We start from the raw sequence: 26,836 nt of genomic DNA, 5'->3' as shown, positions 1-26,836 counted from the left end.
TATTAAGCAGCTATAATACTGTAATAACATTGTATTTACACACTTGGAGAAAACAGCAGTCTGATTACCTAAAGAAAATTATGGATGAGTTTTATTGGTTGTTACTGAGATGCATTCCACGCTTTAGTAAGCTCCATGTAATGACAGTACAGAGTGATGATACAGCGTTTTTAAAATAGAATATAATTCAATATAATTCAGCAAATATAGCACAAATATGAAGCTGCATTTCTCACCTCATCGTCGTGTGTATCTGAAGATCTTTTCTTCCTGGAGATCCTGATGGACAAAACAAATCCATTCTAATCACTTCTAATTACTCTGATAATCTACTTTTATCTGTTTACACATCACTAATAACCCCAAACAAGTTACTTTGTTACACTGTAGGAAGATTTGTGCTGCATTTCACTGACCAGCAGATGCAGATTAGGACAGGAATAAGGAGAAAACCACCTCCTCCCACTGCAAACCAGACTGCAGACCAACTCTGACCTGCAGAAAAGATCATTAATATCACTTTAATCTGACATTACTGTAAAAGTGAACACAGAGAAACAGCGTTTATCTCATTATTCACCACCTACTCTTAACAGTGACCATCACAGTTCCATTCAGAGCTCCACGATCATTCTGAGCTTCACAGTAGTACAGTCCAGTGTGGTCAGCAGTGATGTTGATGATGCTGTAACAGTGTCCAGATCCTACAGGTGAGGTTCCACCTTCTTTAAACCAGGTGTAGATCTTCACAGGTGGGTTTCCATCACTGCTGCAGGTCAGAGTCACTGAACCGCCCTCCACTATTTCACCAGAGGAACAGATGGACACTGAGACGTTCTTTGGAGGATCTAGATGATTATGGGAAGTACATGATTTGTGTTTGAAGGTTTTAATATTAAACCTAAAACATTTATTAAATATTTAATATCTTGCTTAATTTATGCAAACAATGCTATTAAATAAGACCACAAACTGTAAACAAGCCCAGAAAGCCAGGATACATTTTTAAAGTCCTACATTTATTTACTTTGAGGAAAAAAGAAAAAAAAGAGTTAAACTCACATCTGACTCTGAGGCTGTGAGCAGTAGAGTGGAGGTGTTGAGATCCTCCTACAGCACAGCTATAACTGCCTGCATCCTCACTGCTGACCGTCTGCAGGTGGAGCTGGTTGTTCTTGATGGTCTTTGTGGTTAAAGGACGTCCATTTTTGTACCAGATGAATGTTGGGTCAGTCAGACTGCAGGTGGTCTTACATGTCAGATCTGCTGTTTCTCCCTCTGTCACTTCTTCAGGAGCTTCTACATGGAGCTCTAAGACAAAAAGCTGTAAAGTCAGTGAACCTCATTCATGAAAGTCGATCTTCTCTGCTTCTCATTCAGGAAACTGTTGTACATCAAAACGAGCAGTGATTTGGGTGCAGCTCATAAATCAGCTTCACTTCATAGAAACAAGTGATCACCTTATTTACATATCATTTGCATAATCAGCTCCATAACTACATAAAATACCAAGTGTGTCCTGCAGATGAAATGATGGAGAATCAATCAAACTAAAATACTCAGCAGCTCATTAGTCATCAGTGGAGTTTGAGGTTGAGTAGAGAAAGCTTTGAAATCTTTATAGTGTTGATAATATACAGTGATAATATTGCAGTATATGAGACTCTACTGTACTCAGTGAACTCTGTTCTGTACATTTTACTCTAATATTAATCAGTAATGAGCTCATTTTCAGTTCAGATCATCTGATTCTCGAGTGGAACAATCGTGTAAGTGCTGGTTTAATCAGGAGATCACGAGGTCGATGCCTGGTGATGCTACAGTCGTCAGTAGCCGGGAGTCCAAGAGAGCACAATTGGCCTCGCTCTCTCTGGGTGGGTAGGGTGGTCCCTTCTTATCCCCCCTTCACTCAATGTAATGCTAGTCAGAGCAGGTGTCTGTTAGCTGATGTAGCAGCTCTGGTGGTTGGCGATTTCTCAGAGGAAGCCTGTGTTTGCCTTCACCCTCCTAGCATTGAAAGTACCGTGTGATTGGGGGAGTCCTAACTAGCAGGGGGAAGTGGAAACAACTAAGTGGAGGAGAAAAATTGGGTAAAATACTCAAGTAAAATAAAAGTCTGGAACATATTTCTCAATGTAAGGGGGAGCGAGGAGGCGGACGCACACGCTGAGATAAGCGAGATTTATTATGGGCAAATCCAGGGTCGTGGTCATAACAGTCCAGGTTCATATAGCCGACACGGACAGATCGGGGGACAGACATGACAAAAACCAGAATCAACACATCAAACAAAGACCAATACAAAGATACAAAGACTGGCAAACGCAGGGCTTAAATACACGGAACAATGAGGGACAGGTGAAAACAATCAGGGGCGGAGTTACAAAACCGAAACACGAACACATGGACAGGACTGTGAGGGGCCAACCATGACACTCAATCATCTTTACATCTCCTTTTTAATTTTTTTATTTTTCTGAATAGTTAAAAATGATCTTCTGCACAATGTGTAATATTTTCATTATATACAGAGAAACAGAAACAGATTAAAAATGTTAAATGTGTAACTCGTCTTCAGTGAAGTTACCATGACCCAGTTCCAGCAGTGACCATGTGTGTGTTAGTTATATCATTTGATTAATAATTGATTTTTAACTTTAACATGAAAGATCTTTTAATTCATTAATTAAATAATAAGAAAGTAATTTAAAGGATTAATAATTAGTCCTGGATTTGACGTGGAGAGGATCAGAAAGAAACTGAGCAGATGAACTGAATGAGGAGTAAGAGCAGATAAAATGATGTAGGAGTGAATCAGAACAGAAGCTGAACATCATTAGAGCAGATTAATAAAATCAGTGATGATAAAACAACATGAATATTCAGAGCAGTCATGAATAAAAATGACTCTGAAACCAGAGCTGTGTCTTATAGCTGGACAATGGGATGATTAACTCACCTGTAACTCTGAGCTGAACTCCAGGATAACCCCACCATCTTTCTTCTTCTACATCTGTTATGATTCTGAAGCAGAACCAATGTTCATCCTTCTTCACTACATCACTCAGTTTGAGGGAGAAGCGTTTCTGATCATCAATGAAAAACTCGACTCTCCCTGAATAATCTGGGTCTTTAGTCAGATCAAAAATCACATATGGGTTTATGAACCAGAAAGTCTCATTCACTGTGAGATGTTCTGGGTGAGTAAAAGTTCCGTTCATAAACACTGTGGATCCTTTTAAAGCACAGATTTCCTGTTGGTTGTACTTCACACTCCACTCTGTTCCAAAAGCTCCTGAAACATATGATGCATAAAAGAGCTGATTACAGAGTCTGGAGCCCATAAGACAGTCAGAGTTACTGTAGCTTACAGCTTCACTTCTCTCCTCTCCAACTCCAGCAGCTACTCTACACCACTGAGCTGATTCTGAGAGAAACCACAAACCACAACAAACACTGACTCACCAGCAGTCATGAGCAGAAAGACCAGAGGAAGAGCAGGAGCCGTTCTCAATGACCTCATCACAGCAGCCTGCAAATGTTTCCAGATCTTCATCTAAACTCCTTCAGAAGTCCAGAACTTTGAGTGCTGACACTATAATATCGTCTGTTTTACTGAATCCTTTCTTCATAACTAAGTTACGGTAACTCGACTCTGAAGAACAAAAACTCATTACGTTTTGAAAACGGCCACTAAAGAGTCATTTCTGTGTAGCAGCAGGTTCTTCACAGTAGTCGGTCTGAGCTGAGCATCTTTTTCAGTTAGAACTAGCCCCTCACTAACCCCCACCCGTAGAGCTATTCTCTCCCCACAGTGTAGATATAGCACACCACATTTTGTTTCTCAGGTGATAAAATACATTTTATTTGCCATGTTTGTGTGTTTAGGATATTTCTAAAGCATCATGGGAAGATATTGGTATACATATGGTTTCCCCCCAAAACAATCCCACATCAGACAAAGATAATCTGAACTTGTTTTAAACTGAAATGGTAGAAACATCAATCTAAACTAAAACAACCAAATGAGAACTGAATTTTTCCCATAAACTATTAAAATCTTCTGAATTAAAGAGAAAGTCTTACCGTTCAGTGTCGAGGCTCGTCTCCAGCGTCCAGACGATAAATGGTGAGAACAGAGTCAGCACTGAGATGATGAACTAGATGTGGTTCACACGTTTAACCGTAAGCTACTGCGCTCAGTTGAAATGCTCACTTATTAATATGCATCTTCCTCTAATTTGGGAACATGTGACCTTCTGAGGTGCAGCCAGAGATCTTTATCTTAAACTTCTGCACCATCTGAATTTTCTCTCACTGAAACTGTGACGTCAGTTATTCACGTCTAGTATTACAGTTATTTAAATTAGACATGAACTGATGTAGGACCAGCTCCTCCTCTCCTCCTGCTGCTGTATGAAGCAGTAATGATCACTGGTGTGTTTATCAGAGCTGATCTCAGTACAGTGTTACCCAGCTGATAGAATAAACACCATCAGATCATCTGAAGAACACAGTGACTGATCTGCTGGATGGTCCAGGACTGTTTTTAAGGGATAGTTCATTACAGTATGAAGTGTTTTAGACGAGACCTCAGATGGGTGAGTTTAATAATGACTAACACTGTCAGAGTTTGTTGGGTAGGAATGAATTTGGACCTGGCAGTGATGAAAGTCTAACTCTGAGTGAAGATCAATCGGGTTAAAGTGGTTTAATGAAGTAAAGTCAACACGTCTGATTCTCCGTCTGCTCATGTGGTAGAAAAACTTTTCTTTTCCCTCCTTTCGTTCAGGCTGATAAACAGATAGTTCAGTGTTTTTATTGGAACGTCCACTGTTATTTTTTCTTCATTTGTTGGTTAGCATGTTAGTTAGCATGTTAGTTTGCAGTTAGCGCATTCCCAGATAAGAAGTCAACACCCAGCTTGTGTGAAGCATCGCTGCTGCTGCTTCTGAGGCTCTGATAGCAGGTCTGAGGTTACTGAGAGAGCACATTCATACATGTCGTGACTTTAGCCCTGCCAGGAGCTCAGAGGCCACGTCTGGGTGTGAATGATGTCATTTCCTCTGAAAGTATGAGATGAACAACAGCAGCGGTAGCTGAAATATTCAGGATTCTACTTTTAGAACTGAACTCATGATGATGGGAGTCTGACATGCAGGCATCATCAGAGACATTTCCATTTCCAGAAGACAAAGGGAGGGTCAAACCAGGAAAGTACCGAACAGAAAACCTGGCTTAGTGCTCAGGATAAACAAAGAAACTTCTTAAACGACCAAAGCAAAGGGGCAGATAAAAGGGAGTTAATGAGTCCTAGATCACATGCAGGTACGCCAGTGTGACGTGACTGGGCAGAGCCAGGGAGAGTCCAAGTTGAGTCTCCCAAAGGGGGAGAAAATCTGACACAGCCTCCTATTAAGGTGTGGCTCCTTAAGTGCAAGACAGAAGGTGGACCCAGACAGTGAGGAGTCATGGCAACAACGGTCGGAAAGACCAGACTTTAGGGCAATCCATCAACTGGGTCAACAGGGGAGTCAGGCGCAGGTCAGGTCTGAGTGGGACACAGGGAAGCTGGCTGTGGAGCCCTCTAGTGGCCTGGGACAGAAAGAGCAGCTCTGGGAGCTCAGAAGCAGCAGTCCTAAAAGCTGGAACTGCAACAGGACAGGGAGCCACCAGTGGAGCAGCAGCCGCTCTGGAACCCGGCAAAAGAGCTGCACAGGGAACCTCAACAGGAGTAGCAGCAGCTTGAGCAGCCAGCACTGGATCAGGATGAGGAGTGAAAACAGGAGCTGTACAGTGAATCACCAGTGACCAGCAACAGCTCGGGAAAGGAGCACTGGATCAGGATGGGAGCTGCACAAAATAAAAGCACTGGAACTTGTTTGAAGGTCCATATACTGCGGAGTGCTCCTTGTCTTGTTTAGATCACTTTGTCCTAGAGAGAGTTAGTACAGATAGTCAGGGCCTCTTTCAGGTGAATCTCCCTGTATATAGGTCATTGCTTGTACCATTGATGTTGCTACCCCGGGGGCAAGAGAGCCTCCACCCCGGTAACAGTCCAATACCCTCTTTTGAGCCTGTATAATATCAGGAGAAAATCACCATCATTCTAAAGAAACAACATGACCTGCTGATGACCTTTCAGACAGCAGGTCCAGCTGCCACTCTGTTCTTCAGATCTGATCAAGTTTAGTGTCATTGACTTGTTAAAGCTGTGCTGAGATCAGCACTGATAAACCCACCAGTGATGAACGCTGCTTGCTGCAGTAACAGGAGACGAAATGGAACTGGATCAATTACACCAGCACATTAAAACCCAGTAAAACTACCACATCAGTTTGCAGGAGTTTTAAGTGAAGCTCATTTTTGCTGCAGCTAAGGAAGTCACATGCTTCCTGTAGGAGGAAGTAACATGATAATGATCCTGGCTATTTTTATTGAGCAGGAGAACTTGCTGTTAAATGGTGCCAACATGTAAATTACAATAGGTCAGTGCTGCCCGTGATCTCACCAGACGCTGGTGATGAGCCTCGTTAAAGGACAGTAAGATCATTTCTTTATGTTAAAGTTTTTACTCACCATTAGAATCATAAACATAGCTTTAGATTTTATAGAATTGCTTATTGAGGACTATGTGCTTAATCTTGGTCCATAATGAGTCTTTATCACGTTCAAGCCAATATTTGAGTTCTCCTATAAAATCACGTAGGTATGGTGTTCTATGCTGACGGTTAATTCCACAGGAAAACACTTCATTTTTAGTTTGTGACGATATTATTGAACGTGTAGTTTGGAGAACAGATACTTAATGACATCTTCCAGGTTTGTCCAGTGCTACTGGGCTCTGCTGAGGGAGTCTAAATGAGGGGGTTCCTGTTGTGCTTTTGTGTAAAATCAGAGTTTGTGCTGAAAGTAGACTTTCTTTAAAACACACCATTAAACATCATAAGATATTTCAGTCTGTTACATTTCTGAGAGCTTTTGAGCTGCGGGACTGTCTATCAGTGTCTTATATGTGCTGTTGATGTCATTGAGAATTTTTATAGATTTTAAGACGATTACAACACAAAAACAGATTAATAACAAGGTTTATTAATGTCACTGTGTGACATGTAGGGGAAGCTCTAACTCTCTCTAATGAACCTGTAGAGTCTCATTTAGAGAAAGACATACATCCTCAGTTCCTGTGCCCCCCCCCACTCCCCAGTCTACCCCCTACAACATTCAGCAGAAGCACAAACTGTTCAACACGATGAAGCGACTCTCACACGTCAGCTCCACTCACTGTTTAGTCCAATATGACTTTTGCTCATCTGCAAAAGGTTTGCAGCGTTTCTCACAAGGCCGTTTCACAAATTCACAGAATGTGTGAAGTTAAACCTCAAAAACAGCAAACCACTGGAAAGAGGAAGCTGCCGTTACCATGACGACCATGACGACAGATACCGAACTCACTCAGCAGAGCTGTATAATATGCAGTGACTGAGCTTCTTCATTTACAAAACAAACGACAGCATCTCAGACAAAACTGAGCGTATGCAGTGAATAATACAGGGCATTTTATTTTTAAGAGTGAGTGAGAGAGAGAGAGAGAGAGAGAGAGAGAGAGAAAGAGACAAAGAGAGAGAGAGAGAGAGAGAGAGAAAGGGAGAGAGAGAGAGAGAGAGAGAGGTGGTTGGGCCTCTGTCACTTCAGGAAGTCTTAAAGCTCTTGTGGTCAGCGTCATGTATAAGGACACAGCTCACTTTGTCGTGTGTAACTGACCTGTTAGGTGTTTGAATCATGACCATCATCTGGATCATCATCTTCACTCTGATGCCTGGTGAGTTGTTCCTCTCACATCTGTGTTGAGTTTAAGACGATCTTTACAGACTCAGAGACACACAGTGTGTTAGATCAGTGACTGATGAAGAACAGAATCTTCCTCTTCCTCTCACTCATATTCATCACTGTTACTGTCTTAGTGAGACGTTTCTGTGTAGAGTTTCAGGCTCTCGTGTTCTACAGGCTTTTCAGACTAAACAGTCCTGAGTGACGTCTCAGCCTCAAAGTTAGTTTATTACTCCCTTATACAACATGTTCTCTTTTACAGCTGGAGTCAGCGCTGGAACTACTGTAACTGGACACAGAGGACAGTCAGTCCAGATTAGATGCTTCTATTGGTCTCTATAAGACCTCCATAAAGTATCTCTGCAGAGGAGAATGTTCTGCTTTATGGAGAACTAAAGTCATTCCAGTTCAGTCTGGATCTGCTGAAGATCAGAGATTCTCTCTGGATGACGACACAGCAGCCAGAGTCTTCACCATCACCATCACTGACCTGAGACCAGAGGATGGAGGAAAATACTGGTGTGTGGTAAAGAGGCCTAAACCACTTCCTGACCTTTACACAGAGATCCTATTACTAGTTGAACAGGGTGAGTGACTGACGGTTCAGACTGATATCAGTGTTTAATAAACAATCAGATAAATATTCCTGTGTGTTCAGTGAGGTATTAGTGCTAAGAGGTGAATTCATGCTGTATCTACTTTCTTTCTAATGCTCCTCCTCACTCCACATATTCTCCTCCATCAGTGCAGACACAATTAATGTAAGAACATCAAAACAATGGTGATTGACTCAAGGCACCTGATCTGAGCTCACAGTTCTGCTCTCACACATTTCTGAAGTATAAACCCGTTCAGTTATCAGGTATTATGTACAAACAAAGTGACAGACAGTGTCATGTTTAATATAACACACATTTATTAATTAGTGCTATTCTGTGCAGTTCTATTCAAACAGTCTTCATTAGACGTTAATGTAGTACAGTGGAGTGTAACTGCTTTATGTAAATGTGAGTAAAGTATGTAACTAATGTAAAGACAATGACACAAAGTACCAGCTAGAGCTCATGCATCACAGAGATTTCATCTGTTCAAATGATTTTTCTACATTTCTGTAGAACTTAATGTCGTGGCTCGACACTTGTTTGACCACCAAGCCTAAGTACTATTTATGGTTTGTAAAATAAAATGAATTCAATAGTTTTTTGAAAGAAAATAAAAAGAATTGAACGAACTAAGAAATGCTAGAAGACTCTTCAGAATTCAGAAGTGCAGGTCCTTTATTCCCTTTGAGCATGGAGAGTGTTTCCCAGTGGGCCCTGGGGCGACACTCACACATATACATGGTTTGTACATGTTTTGTACCCTCTGTGAAGGTGGAGTGACATCGCCCCACCTCTTTTTGTCATCTCCTGATTTCATAAAACCACCATTATACCCAAATTGACCTTCATACGTCTATCATATGGGGTCTTGTGTGAACCATTATCTCCAAGTCTAGTCTGAATCCTTTTTTTAAAAAAACATTGTGCCAGGCGCGTGCTGGAACTTCTCCATCTCGGCTTTTGGCCTTGAGAAGTTCACAAGTTCACTCACTCCCTATAAAGTGTCTGTCTTCTCTCTTACTCCCTACTGAGGAAGCTTGTTTTAGGGCACTTGCTCCAATGTGCTAGGCCTTTATTTATGGTCTATCCTGCATAATAAATGCCATTTTAATTTAGAGAATCTTCAATTTACATCATTCCCCCTTTCGCGACAAATAGTCGCAAACCATACATCTTCTGTGTTTCTATGTGCTTATAGTAGCTATCAAGTGATCATTGGATAAATGTTTCTGTTTCTAAATACTGTTTACTACTGCTTACATAATTCCTCCCAAATACATCTACCTTCCCAAGTCTGCTAAAAAGGGAAAAAGATCAATATATTGTCTGATATTACAGGAAGCCAGTAGTAATATGTCAGTACACAATCCAAATAGGATGGCAATAACAAATTTGGAATAGCTGGTGATGGACATCCAGTCCTGGGTGACTTAAAGAGACAGTCAGGAGGGTGACCGGCACAGCATGTGCTTTAGCCAAACACTCGTCCCACGCTAGTCCTCACAAGGATAGCATATACAGAACTCAGTCTCAGGGGCAGATGGCATGCTTCAGCCGAATTGTCAGTCGCCCGAGCCCACAGGCTCATGTCAAACTGCTCAGGCCTGTAGCCTTTTCTTCACACCCGTTAACCAGTCTTTTAGTGTTAAACAACAATATTAAACCAAATAGGGCTTCCTATCATCTATCATACAACACAGATCTCTATGAGTACAAATGTATATGGTGTAAATATTTCAGCAAAGCTTAACAACCCCTGTTTCTAAAAAACAGAAATGGTACTGGCAAATGGCATTACAAAAAAAAAAAGATGAAAATGAATACATATGGAAAACATATGAATAACATGAAAATGAATACATGTGGAAAACATATGAATAACATGGGAGTAAGATAAGTTCGTGATTAAATGATTGTCCATTAAATGATTGTCCAGGCGTTGTCCTCTTCTGCCCATTGTGATATTACACCACGTAGATGGGCACGTTGCTGGCACAAGGGAGAGGTTACTAGCACATCACCTTGGTCGGTTACGACGGGTTGCTATGGATGACAGGTTGAACGCAGCAAGTCAAACGAACAGTCTCAGGTAGTTCGAGAGGCAGTTCGGCACGGATCATAGTGAACTGTCCAGTAAGGTTGGAAAAGATTTTTTCCACCATGCTGCAAACGAATGGTACCACACAACAACCCAACACACACAAAATCACAAGGAAAATCAACAATACCATCCCGAGCCTTATTAAAATAGCTTTCCATTGACCTGAAAATATCCAATTAAACCATCCCTCCCCAGGGTCCTGGCCTTTTGTGTTGGATACATGCTCATCTCGTAAATTTCTTAGCTGTCTCATAATTTTAGTGAAATTACCCTTTTCTGCTGTGTGCATTGGAATGTATGTACAACACTCATCACCAAACAAGACACACACACCATCATCTGGGGCTCTTATGGAATCAATAGCGAACCTGTTTTGCATTGCCATCCTGGACGTAGCATCTAGTTGTCCCAAGACTTCCATGGCAGCGATTGTGTAATTCATAAATCTTTGTTGGTTGTACCAAATGTAGTTGATCCACTGAGCATTCTTATAATTTTGAAACCATGGAAGGAATACAACCCAATTCTCAATACTACTATGAGACATTGCCAAATGCTCAACTGGAATATCAGTTGGAACACCGGAATATTTTTTGTCTTCTGTACGAAAAGGGATCTGGTTCTGTGGCTCTGCCTGTGTCAAGTGTGGGTGTCTCCTGTGTTGTGGATGTGTCGGTGCAGTTTATTATCTCTTTTGGATTGTCAGTGTGTGAAATGGTTGCAGACAAAATTATTGTCACAATGATGACAGACAACAACATTAGCACACATGTGGTTCCTCTCAGTCCACAGAGTCCTGGATGTCGGAATGGGTGCCAAACCGACATTTTGTTAGTTTGTTCGGTGTTTGGTCAAAGTCGCTTGTTCGATCTGTGATTGTATTCAATAGTGTCAATACCTGCTCTGTAGAGGCGGCGCTAGGCTCACACTTCAATTGTGAGACAGGAAAATAGTCGGTCTGGAGGGCTGTTTACCAACCGTAGGCCAGACTCTCAACTTATGTTACTCAGAGTCATCATCATCTAGTGGCGTTGCTCTGGTGATGCTCCTTGTGATCGGCCGTGAAACACTACTCGGTCCTGCTACGTCCCCTGCTCCTGAGTCTTCAGCGATGTGTGGCTGCTGCTGATCTGGTCCCGCTGATGTCACAGGTCTCAGCAGATCTGGAGCTCTGGAACAGTGGTTAAGATGTATCCAAACCTTACGACTTTTTACCTTGACAGCTGTGGGCATAGCTAGGATCACCTCAAATGGTACTTCATGTCTTGGTTCACTCCAGCCTGTCTTAAAGGTTTTGACGTACACGAAGTCGCCAGGAAGCACTTCCTTCAGATGTTCGCCATCGATGGTGGAGGTTCTCCCCTCTGTGGCACCTTTCACCTAGGTGAAGATTTCTTTGTGGATGTGCCAGGCCTTTATTTATGGTTTATCCTGCATAATACATGGCATTTTAATTTTGAGAATCTTTAATTTACATCATTAATCAAGAAGAAAGTCAAAGTGTCTTGGTTTGAAATGGTTCATTATACAGAAACGTATACAAGGATTCCTTCAGAGTGGTGATGAGAGAAACCAGGGATTGCAAAGCGTCCAACACAAATATAATCCCTTTATTAACTATACAAAAACATTGGTTTCCCCTTCTGTTCTGCTAATACTACTACTACCACTACTACTACTACTAATAATAATAATAACAATAAAAATAATAATAATATCAGCTCATTTGATCAGAGGCACTAGATGCTTTCTATTCAACGCGACGGTTCGAACCTCGGTCCAGGAGCCTCTTCGGTGGTGGCAACAACAGTGTTCCCCACTGGTGCAGCCACAGCTGGAGGTTAGGGAAACAGCCCTGTGCCAGTTGATCCCGTTGGATCGGGCTGCCCACTGCTGCGGGCAAGTGTGCTCACTGCCCCCTAGTGTGTGTGTTCACTAGTGTGGGTGTTTCCCTGCACAGATGGGTTAAATGCAGAGGTCTAATTCCACAGTGTGCAAACACAGAGACACATGGTTGTGAACTCTAATGATGAGAGTCTGCTTGAAGTATAAGAATAACTGAGCTTTAGAGTGTCTCTGTTTTCTGTCCCACAGGAAATTCTGCTGACCGTGTTCTCGTCCACTCCACTCCATCATTCCCCATCAGTACATATGTGAGTTCCAGGCCCACTCAACTGTCTCCTTCTCCTGATACAAGTAGGTTTATAAAACTCTCATCAGGGTCTTTTCTACTGACCCTGTCAGATTCATTTCTACCCCTTTATTCTTGGCAGAACACAGTCATGTTAGACACTTTATTTACTAGCAGCATTTTATGAACGTTCAAAGTTTCTGACACAAATAAAATGAGTCAAAAGGTTCTTTAGTCTGAAGAATGCTAAGAAGTTTAACTCAGCCAGCCTGTCGATGTGCGACTGATGTGAGTTTGAACTGGGTTGTGAGTCTTTCACCTGAGCCTGTAGAGGGTTTCAGGCCTGTTGAGCCTGAACCTTGTAGAGGGTTCTAAACATATAGGCTACAGTCATGGACCTCAGTTGGGTTACAGTGATCCCTGGTTTAGCCTCCCATTCCTGTCTGTTTTTTCTTTATTTATTTTTTTTTTATTTGCTTTATTTTTCATATTTTCTTTTTTAAACAATAATTTATTTACTTTCATATATATGTATATATTTAGAACAATAACAGGCTACAATACTGGATTTATTTGTTGTGTCTGTCCCACCTGCTTCATTCAATTTCATAGAACATTATAGAAGCCCCCACGTTTAAAAACTTATCCACTGCTAAAGATTCTAAAACTATTGAACCTTGAAACAATTTAAAACAGCCAGCTAACCAAGAAAGTGTCATCTGTATTTAACATGTCATATTATTTGTATTTGCCACAATTAAAAATTCATAAGACAAAAAGATAAAAGCTTCATTAACATACTAGCTCTGAGAAATTCAATCAACTTGTGAAACAGAAGACTCATAGGTTACTATACTGTTATTACGATGGAAGTATCACAAGATTACCTCTGTATTTTTAGTGAAGTGCACTAATGAAACTTGACATTTTGTGTTTGGAAAGTTATGCCTGTTGACAAATAGACATTGTGGAAGGGCTGGGGCCATTTAAATATCATCTAAAGATAAGATATTTGCAAGTTTGCCGATGTAATTATATCTGGGGCCCTGGTTTACAGCCCATCTTGCCCCTTAAGAGCCTCTCTTGCAGCCAACTTGGCTCCATTAGTGGCCCACATGGGTTAATATGTACAAGGTTTCATATGAATAAATCACTGTAGGGCCCAACTTTGTTGCCTAAAGGGGTCCAAACTGTTAGCCTGTTGTTAACCCATGGGAGACCCCCATGGACATCAGTTAAATATCTATAATCTTCGATGCTTAAACTCTGTTTAATCTCTGATTCCAGGTTTCATGATTCTGTATGTCTGTGTTTCACTGCTGGTCTCTGGAATCGCTCTTGGTGTGTTGGTCTTATTCTGTAACTGGAGGAAGCGCCAAGGTACATCAGCCAGTTTCTCATCTGCTACATTTGAATGTTCACTATTTTACATGCTCTGCTATTAAGCTCTCTTTGTCATGAAACATGTCAGTGATAAGTGTTATTTCAGGATTGATGATTCCATGATATTCTTAGAAAATAGCACTGTGATGTATTCTACTCCTTCCCTACATGAAAACTAAGCACACCACAACAATGACAATGGTAACAATAACTTTTTTCCATGTTTCTTTTCTGTTCAGATATTCAAAGCTCAATTATAACTCAGAGAAATTCCAGAAGAGATGTGGTAAGTCAAACATGAATATATGAAATACACAGCATATGTAATCATTATACTGGTGATAATATTTGGTTCTTTTTATAGGATGTAACTGATTATGAAAATGATGCACCTGGAAATCAACAATTCATGACAGTCTACCAGAGCCTAAACCCCAGCACCAACCAGTCAGATTCAGTCTACCAGAGCCTAAACCCCAACACCAACCAGTCAGATTCAGTCTACCAGAGCCTAAACCCCAACACCAACCAATCAGATTCAGTCTACCAGAGCCTAAACCCCAACACCAACCAGTCAGATTCAGTCTACCAGAGCCTAAACCCCAACACCAACCAGTCAGATTCAGTCTACCAGAGCCTAAACCCCAACACCAACCAGTCAGATTCAGTCTACCAGAGCCTAAACCCCAGCACCAACCAGTCAGATTCAGTCTACCAGAGCCTAAACACCAACCAATCAGATTCAGTCTACCAGAGCCTAAACTCCAACACCAATCAATCAGATTCAGTCTACCAGAGCCTAAACCCCAACACCAACCAATCAGATTCAGTCTACCAGAGCCTAAACCCAACACCAACCAATCAGATTCAGTCTACCAGAGCCTAAACCCCAGCACCAACCAGTCAGATTCAGTCTACCAGAGCCTAAACCCCAACACCAACCAGTCAGATTCAGTCTACCAGAGCCTAAACCCCAACACCAACCAATCAGATTCAGTCTAGCAGAGCCTAAACCCCAACACCAACCAATCAGATTCAGTCTACCAGAGCCTAAACCCCAACACCAAATCAGAATCATTCTACCTGAACCTAAACCTGTCACGAACAAATAAACCCTAATCTCAAACCTTAATAAATTAATAATAATATTAATAGATCTTAATAAATAATTAATACATTATTAATAAATTAATAAATCTGGATGTGATAAATTCACTTGAAGTTGAAGGTTGTGTCATTCTATACATTTTTCTGAGGACATCAGTGCCAGTCTAAAGCTGGGAATTAAGCTTTTTTCCAGCTTTTTAATTAGTTTGAGGTTCCCAAATGTCCAATATTTTAATTTGTCAGTGTGGCACAATTTGCTTGATATAACTCTCACTGAAACCTTCAGTAAGCATTGATTTCTACTTCATTTCTACTGCTTTTTGTACATTTTGTCTGTTTTTCACGTAGTAAATCACAGTAAATCTCTCAGCAGTTTAATGTTCACATGGTGTGTTGAGTAAACATTTCCAATAAAAGATGCACTGTTCTTAATAATAAAGAAATACACAGTTAATGACATGACGCCACAGAAAGTGAGTGTTATTTCTTTCTAGCTGTGTTACAGGATTTCATCAGACTTTCTCTTTCTTTCATCCAGTATCCCAGATCAACTCACCAACACTGATACTCAATCTCTACTAAAATCACAACACAAATTCATACATTTTCATTCTTTCATTCATATTCAGATTATTCCTGCCCTCTAGAGGTGGAGGTTAGTAATTACAGCATAGTAGAGATCATATCCATGGAAATCTTAGGGCTTTATTACTTCACACATCCACCATCCAGACTGTGTTGGATGTAAAGCTGTACGTTTCCTAATGAGTGAAGCTCATTGTTGATGGTCTCATTGTTCAGAAGTTGCTGTGTGTTCAGAACATCGATCACTCGGGTAATGAACTCCAACTCTCCAACTCTCTCTAATGCTAATGCAGCAGTTACCACCTCCACCCAGAGCACTGCAGAACCTGCAGAGCCCAGTTCCACTGTACAGCACCTCATCCAGTCTTCTGTAGAGCTTCAGGGACCTTCAGCATTATTTTTACATCCTATATTTTCCATTTCATTATTTTTACTTACATTGAGGAAAAAATCACATGAAGCACATTTGCTTGTCTCAGTGCTCTGTGGGAATCATTTTGCTGTACACTCAGTCTGGCAATGTTTACAAAATGGAAATCAATGAACTGATACATTTTTCTGAATAAGCAAAATAATTTTATTCACAGAAATTGTTGAATAGCACAATGTCTGAGATGTCAAAACAGTCAAATCAGGATTTAATATATCTACAGAGAAATAAGTTCCCAATAAGCCACAGCAATAAAAAAGTCACTAAAATATATAATAAATGAATAGAAACAATGTGTACTGCATAATTTTAAACACACAGATGAAATTTCATTAACAAAAGATAAAACAGAAAGTCAGAGACAAAGAGAGAGATTTGTGTTTCAAATACATCTAATCAAACTACTGATTTGATATTTATTTAAAAAATGAAACATTCAAATGAAAAGATTTAATTCTCCATAAAAACAAAAAAACAGCTCAACTCTTCCATCCAGACCAATGCTCTCTCTCTCTTGCTCTCTCTCTCTCGCTCTCGCTCTCTCGCTCTCGCTCTCTCGCTCTCTCTCTGTATAGCAGATCTAGTCTTTTCTGACTGTGCTGTAAATCACTGAGGGATCTTCCACATTCTGAGTTGTTGACCTACGAAACAAAGAAAGAACAGAAAGAAAAACTGAAACCACAGCTTGACTCTTTCCCATCTTTAATGAACATGATCTCCACTACTCTCCATTTATTTAACACACTCAGTGTTGATCCAGCAGATGATGCTGAGATGAGAACTGAATTAGTCAAACAGTCCAGAGACTAGAGATAAAACAGCAGCTGCACCTAAAACAAAGTTCTGCCTCTGAAATTTCACTGAAACTCTGTGAACCTGCTCACAGTGCTGAGTTCAGCTCTGCTGATATTTACCCTTGTGTGGTGTTGATGTGTTTGTTACTCAGTGGTCTGGTGGACCCACCACATTATTGCTTTTTTTTAAATCAATACAGCCATAACAATTCATGTAAAATACCAGATATTTAAAATATCACAAGTGTCCAGTGTAGGGTTTAGCAGATGTAGCCAGTCAGCAGCCTGTCCATGTAGTCCCCCCTCTCTCTCTCACACACACACACACACTAACAGCAGGCCATGTAGGAGGAGAACAGAGTGAAGGACACAGCACCTCCACAAATTTACTCTCTGCAGGTTCAGCCCAGCACCACATGTTTAATATAAATGTGAGGGGGGTGAACAGACTGAAGGCACTGAAAATGGATTCTTCCATATGTTGCTCACAGAAAATGAGCAAAGGCCAAAAATCTGAGATTGAAATAATAAGAAATCACATAATTGTTCCCAAAACCCCACCATGAAAAATGGACACTGAAAATCGTGTACCGTGCCTGAGAGAGGGTCACTAGGACCTTCCCCTGGAGCCAGGCCTGGGGGAAGCATTCCTCAGTGAGCTCCTGGTGGCCGGGCAGCACACGTAACCCGGCCAGGCTCAGCCCGAAGAGGCAATGTGGGGAGACCATGTGGCCCACCACCCGCAAGGTATAGCATGGGGGAGCAGTGCAGTGCCATATAGGCAGTGGGAGATTGCAAGGGGCCATTTGTGGCTTTGGCCCCTGTGGCAGAAACTCGCTCTTGGTACATGGAATGTAACCTCACTGGAGGCGAAGGAGCCCGAGCTTGTGCGGGAGGTTGAGAGATACCAACTAGATACAGTTGGGCTTACCTCTAGTGTCGGCTCTGGAACCAAACTCCTGCATAGGGGTTGGTACCTCTCCTACTCAGGGGTTGCACAGGGTGAGAGGCAGGTGTGGAGATACACACAAGTCCTCTGACTGTTGTATGTGCTTATGCACCAAACAACAGGTCAGAGAATTTGGCCTTCTTGGAGCAAGTGGGTGGGGTTCTGGAAAGGGTTCCGCCTACAGAGTCCATAGTCTTGCTAGGAGACTTCAATGCTCATGTTGGCAATGGCTGGGAGACCTGGAGAGGCGAGATTGGGAAGAATGGCCTGCCCGATCTAAACCCGAATGCTGAATTGTTATTGGACTTCTGTGCCAGGCGTGGATTGTCCAAAATGAACACCAAGTTCAAACATAAGGATGTTCATGTGTTCATGGTACCAGAGCTCCCTGGGTCAAAAGTCAGTGATCGAAGCGATTGGTATGCGGAACAGCACCTCCAAATCTGAGTCCATGGTTTTAGCCCAGAAAAGGATGGCATGCCTACTCCAGGTAATGGGAAAGGACTTGCCCCAGGTGGAGGAGTTTAAGCATCTTGGGGTGGTGTTCATTAGTGATAGGAAGAGGGATCTTGAGATTGGCTGCAGACAGGCAGCAGCAGTAATGCAGTCATTGTACTGGACTGTAGTGGTGAAGAGGGAGCTGAGCCAAAAGGTGAAGCTCTCTATTTACCAGTCGATCTACATCCTGACCTTCACCTATGGTCATGAGCTGTGGGTAATTACAGAAAGAATGAGATTGCAAAAAACATGGAAATGAGCTTCACTGGAACTTGGTCATCCAGGAGGAGCTCGGAGTAGAGCCGCTACTCTTCCACTTTGAGAGGAGCCAACTGAGGTGGTTCAGGCATCTGACCAGGATGCCCCTGGATGCCTCCCGTTGGGCATGTAACAGGCACAGCCTACCAGGATAAGACCCCGGGGTCGTCCTAGGACCCACTGGAGGGATTACATCTCCCAGTTGGCCTGGGAGCGACTTGGGCTCCCTGGGAACAAGCTGGAGGAAGTTGTGGGCGAAAGGGTCATCTGAGATTCTCTGCTCTCCCAACTGCTACAACGACCTTATGGATTTATTTCTTTTGTTAAACAGTGAAAATGGCCCCACGGACCTGAACACCACTCAAGGGTTAAGCAATAACTAGCAAGAATCAAACTTTTACAATACCTTTGTGTATAACTCACCATAATCAAGTGCACATCATTTTACTTTAGAATGTCTTCTCAAGAAAATACCTGAAAACAGTTTCTCTGGGGATGGTTATATAAAGCTCAGTGAAACTCACCCAGTGGCAGCAGCGTGGTGGTGGAATTTAACACTGGCATATTGGGGCTCCCCCTGCTGGTCAGTACTGGTCACTTCATCATTCCGAACATTGACTGTAGCGTACATAACATCAGCAGCTCCAGAGTCAGCAGAAGCAGCAGCCTGTACAGGTCTGGATCTGCTGTGTGTATCGGTGGTGTAGAGGACATCATCCTGAAAGTGAAGCATTCATTGAGAATAGTTGAATATTCTGAAACTGTTACAGAAAAGATTACTATCCTACAAACATTCCCTGTTGTGGGACTAATAAGGGATTATCTTGTCTAACACTTTCTTGCGGTGTCCCAAATTTAAATGCTATTTTCTGTGGTTCTGAAATAATAAACAAATACAAGCTACAAAGGAAACTACCTCCTACTACTGGATAGAACGTGCCATCCTTTGGATTATGGCCAACTTACCTGAATTGTACTCTACTGTATTAACATTGTTTTGTGAGTTCATGGAGGGGAAGAGCTCTGAGGCTGGATTTCTGGGCAGCTTCCCAGAAAGCAGTGACAGTTATAGCTTTACCTGTAACCAGAAAGCCACACCCCAAAAACTCCAGGATGAACTCTTTTGAAACTTTTGAAGTCTAGGACTGAATGATCTCCACATGATGAAAATGCCAGAAGTGACAAAATCTGTAGCAGCTTGGGTAGAGAATTTGATATAACTGTATGCCAGTGGAATATGGAGGAGCTGGATTCAGAATCAGGTTAGTCAGACAGTCTAGCATTTATATATCTGAGGCACAATATGGTTAGTATGGTTATTTACATTTACGGCATTTGGCTGACGCTCTTATCCAGAGCGACTTACAGTTTGATCATTTTACACAAGTAGGTGAAGGTAGCGTTAGGAATCTTATTTGTATAGTGAAGAGTGCTTACCCAGGTGGGGGATTGAACCCTAGGCTACAACGTAGAATGCAGAGGTGTTACTCACTACAATAACCAACCATCCTTATGGTCATGGTTACAGATCAAGGCAGAAACTCTGGTTACAAGGCAGAAAAGTACTATTTAGGTCTAGTTACACTGGCCATGTACCTTGTGCTTGGAGTAAGTACTTTTGCTATTAAAGGTGCAAGATGAGAAGTAAAATTGATTTAAATGAATTTTATTCAGTGTGACATGGTGGCATGCTGCTTAACAGACATCTGGGTCTGAACCTCTAATGAACAAGCCAAGAATGACAGTGGCAAGGAAAAACTGCCAGTGATGAAGAACTTTTGAGAGGAACTAGGACTTGACTGGGGAACCCATTCTCCTCTGGTCGAGACCAGATTGTGAAGATTGTATTAAATGTGGCAGACAAAGGGGATGGATGAGAGTAAAGCAGATTATGTCCTCCTGAATGAAATGAACATTGTGCAGGAAAGGCTGTTAGAAGGTACTTGGTCCACATAGGAGTCGATGGATATGATGACAGAAGGGAAAGTATGTTTAGAATGGAAAATCCTGCTGGCAAGAGCATGGTTATTCAGTTATGACACTGGATGAGAATCACATGCTTGGAATTAAAGACCCCAAAAGGCTCTTGATGGCGAAAGGACATGTCTCCCAGGGAAAGAGAGCTCAATGGGATGAGAGAGTAAAAGCAACAACATGAGCAAAATCAAATCAGCAGTAGGCAAAGAATGGCTGAAATGATGGGAGGGGCAGGTTATAGGCCACACCTCCCCAAACAAACAAATATTAAATTAGTCAGAGGGAAAAAGAAGGAAATGGGGCTCAAGATGGAGCTGATCCATGATGGAGCTTGAAACAGAAATGAGTTGCAGAGCAGAGGCATATTGGATCTGATCTGAGATGGAGCTCATCTACTGTAAGAAAAAAAAACAAGTGGATTCAGGAGAGAGAGTCGAGGTCTACGGCAGAGTGGCTTGTAGCTGTAGTGGCATCTCCCAACTGATTGAGAACACTTCATCACAGGAAGAAAAGGTGAGGTTGTGGATTTAAAGGGTGTTGTACTGGAAGAAGCCAGGGTTTAGGGCAAATTCCTCCACCGGAACTTCAGTCATAACCTAACTACATCTCGTAATACTGTGTTCTTCTGTCTAATTATCAGCACTGACTTTCGGCAGTGTCTGAATTCAAGAGTAGTTTGGACTCTTGCCTAGCTGGGAAAAATAATAAGGGCACAACAAAGCAGCTTCATAAGTCACGCTGGATAAGAATGTCTACTAAATTACATGAATCTGACTGTACCTGTTTTGGTTTACTGCAGCTGGTTCCAGCTGTTCTTTTCTTCATTCTGTGAAAACGGCACAAAATAATGAATACGTTCCAATTAGTCTTCATTAGGAGCAAAATCTCTGTTTGATATGCTAACCCATTGTTACAAAACAAGTACCAAACAAGCTCCATTGTCACAGTGTAGGAAGATTTCTGCAGGATTTTACTGACCTGCAAATGCAGATTAAGACAGTAACAAGCAGAAGAAGAAACATTCCTCCTCCCACTGCGATCCAAATCGTAGACAAATTTGAACCTGCAGAAAAGAAAATTTAAAGCACTTTAATCTGTCCTTATTTTAAAATGGAGCAGTGAAACACAGTATTTCTCTCATTATTCACCACCTACTCGTAACAGTGACCGTCACAGTTCCATTCAGAGCTCCATGGTCATTCTGAGCTTCACAGTAGTACAGTCCAGTGTGGTCAGCAGTGATGTTGATGATGCTGTAATTCTGTCCAGATCCTACAGGTGAGGTTCCACCTTCTTTAAACCAGGTGTAGTTCTTCACAGGTGGGTTTCCATCACTGCTGCAGGACAGAGTCACTGAACTGCCCTCCACTATTTCACCAGAGGGACTGATGGACACTGAAACCCTCTTTGGAGGATCTAGATGATTATAATAATTACATGATTTGTATTTGAAGGTTTGAATATTAAACTGAAACATTTATTAAATATTTAATATCTTGCTTAATTTATGCAAACAATGCTATTAAATAAGACCACAAACTGTAAACAAGCCCAGAAAGCCAGGATACATTTTTAAAGTCCTACATTTATTTACCTTGAGGAAAAAACTAAAAGAAATGAGTTAAACTCACATCTGACTCTGAGGCTGTGAGCAGTAGAGCGGAGGTGTTGAGATCCTCCTACAGCACAGCTATAACTGCCTGCATCCTCACTGCTGACTGTCTGCAGGTGGAGCTGGTTGTTCTTGATGGTCTTTGTGGTTAAACGACGTCCATTTTTGTACCAGATGAATGTTGGGTCAGTCAGACTGCAGGTGGTCTTACATGTCAGATCTGCTGTTTCTCCCTCGGTCACTTCTTCAGGAGCTTCTACACGGAGCTCTAAGACAATAAGAGGACCATCTGATTAGAAGGGAAAAGCTGTAAAGTCAGTGAACCTCATTCATGGAAGTCAGCAATGAGTGTAGAAACCAGAGCAGATGAAACTAAACTGAGTGATGTTTGATCTTCTCTGCTTCTCATTCAGGAAACTGTTGTACATCAAAACAAGCAGTGATTTGGGTGCAGCTCATAAATCAGCTTCAGTGCACAGAAACACTGAGGACCTCATTCACACATAATTTGCAATTTGCAATCATATTCATATCATTAAAATGTGCCTTGCAGGTCTAATAATAAAGAGCCAATGTGTCACATATATTTATTTAGCAGCTCATGAACTGTAAGTTTGTGGTCGAGTAGCGGAGCCTTAAATATCTTTATAGTGTTTAAAATACAACGATTCAGATGAATAAAGTGTGAAGTTAACACAATGTAGCCCTGTGTGATGTGAAAATGATTGTGAAAGTGATGTAACTCTGTTGTGTGATTAATTATTAATGAAACATTCGCTGCTTGAATGACAAAACTCCAGTACATGAGCTTCTACTGTACTACATTAGCTGTATTTTGTCCTTTAGCAGGAAGTTATTTGTTATACCTACAAAGTAGAAAATGTTCATCACATCTTGATCTGGAATTATTGATATACTGTCAATATATTTCCTTTTTGCAGGTGTTTTTATTTATTTTTGCAAAAATTTGAAAGTTATATTGTGCATTATGTAATATTTACATGTTCATGATGAGCAGAAAAAGTTCTTTCCTTTTTTTAAACAGGCTTTGGTCCAACACTGACCATATGTGTGTGTGTTATTTATAACCTTTGCTGAATAATTCTTCTTAATGTTCATAACTTAAGGAACGTTCTTTAAATCAAAAAGTAAATAGTAAGACAGTAATATAAATAATTCATATGTTCCATGATTTGACTTATATAAGGTCAAAAGATACTTTTTGAGAGGGATTTTTTAGATTAATAAGAAAATGTAATAATAATAAAAAAATAATAAAATAAACTCTCAGTAACAAGTCAAAAATGTTTGAGGGTTAGGATTAGGTTTTGTGTTGAGGTTAAGGTTAGGATTAGAATTATGGGCATCTTAATTTTGGAGGGACCACTCCAAATAAAGCATTACCAAAGGTCAGAAAGAAACTGACTCTGAATCCAGAGCTGTGTCTTATAGCTGGACAATGGGATGATTAACTCACCTGTAACTCTGAGCTGAACTCCAGGTTCACCTGTCCATCTTCCTTTTTCTTCATTTGTTATGATTCTGAAGCGGAACTGATGTTCATCCTTCTTCATCACATCACTCAGTTTGAGGGAGAAGTGTTTCTGATCATCAGTTAAACACTCGACTCTGACTGAATAAACTGGGTCTTTACGCAGGTCAGTCGGCTCCACCCCTGGATCTGCGTGTATGAACCAGAACTTCGCTGTCACTGTGAGATGTTCTGGGTGAGTAAAAGTTCCGTTCATAAACACTGTGGATCCTTTTAAAGCACAGATTTCCTGTTGGTTGTACTTCACACTCCACTCTGTTCCAAAAGCTCCTGAAACATATGATGCATGAAAGAGCTGATTACAGAGTCTGGAGCCCATAAGACAGTCAGAGTAACTGTAGCTTACAGCTTCACTTCTCTCCTCTCCAACTCCAGCAGCTACTCTTCACCACTGAGCTGATTCTGAGAGAAACCACAAACCACAAAAAACACTGACTCACCAGCAGTCATGAGCAGAAAGACCAGAGGAAGAGGAGGAGCCATTCTCAATGACCTCATCACAGCAGCCTGGAGGGTATTTATAAAGTAATGACAGTTACATGAAACATTTCCAGATCTTGATAAAAAGTCCTTAAGAAGTAAAAAATCTAAATGTTTATATTGTAATGAAATCTGTGTTTTATTTCAACATTTCTTAATGTTTTTTCATAACTCTGCGTTATAGTAACCTGACTGTGAAGAGCAAAGGCTCATTGTACAATGAGAACAGCGATGAAAGAGACATTTCTGAGTATTTGTGACCAGCAGGTTCTTCACAAGGGAAGGTCTATACTGAGCAACATGGATCACCTTCTGTATTTAGAGCTATTCTTCACCCACAGTGCAGATTTAATGCATCGCATTTCATTCCTCGGGCAATAACAGGACTAAATATGCATTTTATTTACCATGTATTTGCTTTTTCTTGAGTATCATGTGAACTTACAGAATGTCCTCCATGCTTTCCCCAAAAACAATCCCAAATGTTTGTTGAAATTGAGAATATTAGTCTAAACAGCAACAACCAAATGTGAACGGAATCTTTCTCAAAACTATTAAAAGAATTAAAACATCTTACCGTTCAGTAACGAGGCTCGTCTCCAGCGTCCAGACGATAAATGGTGAGAACAGAGTCAGCACTGAGATCATGAACTGGGTGTGGTTCACACGTTTAACTGTAAGCTACTGCGCTCAGTTGAAATGCTCAGTTATTAATATGCATCTTCCTCTAATTGGGAACACGTGATCTTCTGAGCTGCAGCCAGAGATCTTTATCTTAAACTTCTGCACCGTCTGAATTTTCTCTCACTGAAACTGTGACGTCTGTTATTCACGTCTAGTATTACAGTTATTTAAATTAGACATGAACTGATGTAGGACCAGCTCCTCCTCTCCTCCTGCTGCTGTATGAAGCAGTAATGATCACTGGTGTGTTTATCAGAGCTGATCTCAGTACAGTGTTACCCAGCTGATAGAATAAACACCATCAGATCATCTGAAGAACACAGTGACTGATCTGCTGGATGTTCTATTATCATTGCAAACTCACCCTCTTAACTTGGTCATGCACTGTAGGCTGGGGCAGAATCTCAGAACCCTTCTTTATGGCCGTGTAATCACTACATTAACATAAATTAAGATTTAAATGAGACGACAGGTGAGGGATCAAGTTACCCCAACTGTTTACTTTATCAGTAAAGAGTAAACTTTTGTCTAGACGTCACTGTAACTTGATATATTTCACTTTTCAGCCTGTAAATACTAACAAACCTGTTCATTAACAACAGAAATAAAACAGAATCTTTAATATGTCAAAGTCATACATTTAGCTTTGCTCTGTTCACATTGAGATTCATGTATAAAACTACTCTTAAACTAATCTGTTAAAACTGAGTGATGATGCAGCTTCATTACTTTACTCTGCCAGCCTGATAGTTAATAAACTAAAGTTTAAACAGCTACAGAAAACAAAAATATACACATTACACCACAGTTCTAAAGTGCCACAACTGCTTCCAGCTCATCTGGAACTACAGCCTTAGCTACAGCCTTATTGCTTAGGACTGCATTTCCCAGAATCCCTCACTCCCTCATGTGACTCAGGACTCCAACAGGCAAATGATAAGTGGACAGAACAGAGATGTTAAACATGTGGTTATACACGTTTAACTGTAAATTGCTGCTCTGAACAGAAATGGCCAGCTTCATTTAAATGATGTTTCCTCTTACAGGATGCATGTGACTTTCTTAGCTGCAGCAAGACATGAACTTAACTTTAAGCTTCTGCAACTGGAGTTTCTCTGAGTAATGTCGTTTTCTTTTCATGCACAATATTACATTTATTTTATATTAAACATGTAACGATGCAGGACCAGTTCCTCTTCTGTATGTATCTGTATACTGTATGTATGTATCTGTATACTGTATGTATCATTGGTGTGTTTATCAGAGCTGATCTCAGTACAGTGTTACCCAGCTGATAGAATAAACACCATCAGATCATCTGAAGAACACAGTGACTGATCTGAACACACCAAAGAATCATTGATACCCTCTTCAACACAGGTATACGATGTCCTGCATGTCGACATCTCATCATCACTATATAAGGCCAAGTGAAGTTAATTAGATGAGACCTCAGATGGACAAAAGACAGACCGAACACAAGTATCAACTTCAGCTTCATCATTTGTCCAGAATTTGTCCAGTAACCTGATGCATTTCCTTAAGAAAGAGGTAGATAAAGCTGCTTATAATCCACGTCAACATAATAGAATTCTTAATATTTCAAAACCAAAACATTTAATCTGCTGTGTCCGTCTGTAAAAACTGACTGCTGAAGCTTCATTACACCACAGATCTAAAGAAAAAGGAGGTTATTCATACAAAGCAGTGATTCACAGTAGGTACATACAGCCTCTCTTCTCCCTCACATCTGATCTCTGTTCCTCTTTTACCAGTTCCTCCATTCAGGAGTCTGTTCAGTGTCTGTGCTGTCACTTTAAGAGACAATAGGGCTTGACATCATCACTGGTCTCTGGACTGTCT

General features: G+C 41.0%; 1 protein-coding gene across 1 annotated transcript; it reads right to left on the bottom strand.

Annotated features, from left to right (window-relative positions):
* Positions 1-429: 429 nt before the first annotated feature.
* On the bottom strand, positions 430-25,016 carry LOC119264683 (B-cell receptor CD22-like). The gene is made up of 10 exons (XM_037543310.1): positions 24,867-25,016; positions 24,250-24,316; positions 23,735-24,079; positions 22,277-22,525; positions 21,801-22,061; positions 17,895-17,945; positions 2,960-3,295; positions 1,063-1,311; positions 601-848; positions 430-495 (listed from the first exon to the last, which is right to left on the bottom strand). Exons 2-10 carry the CDS (start codon positions 24,305-24,307, stop codon positions 430-432), a joined length of 1,863 nt encoding a protein of 620 aa, XP_037399207.1. The 5' UTR covers positions 24,308-24,316; positions 24,867-25,016.
* Between the last annotated feature and the right edge of the window lie 1,820 nt (positions 25,017-26,836).

The sequence above is a fragment of the Pygocentrus nattereri genome, chromosome 12 (genome assembly GCF_015220715.1).
Source record: "Pygocentrus nattereri isolate fPygNat1 chromosome 12, fPygNat1.pri, whole genome shotgun sequence".
Taxonomy (NCBI): Eukaryota; Metazoa; Chordata; class Actinopteri; order Characiformes; family Serrasalmidae; genus Pygocentrus; species Pygocentrus nattereri.
Note: the sequence above shows the minus strand (reverse complement) of the source record. Positions and strands in the feature narration are given on the sequence as shown.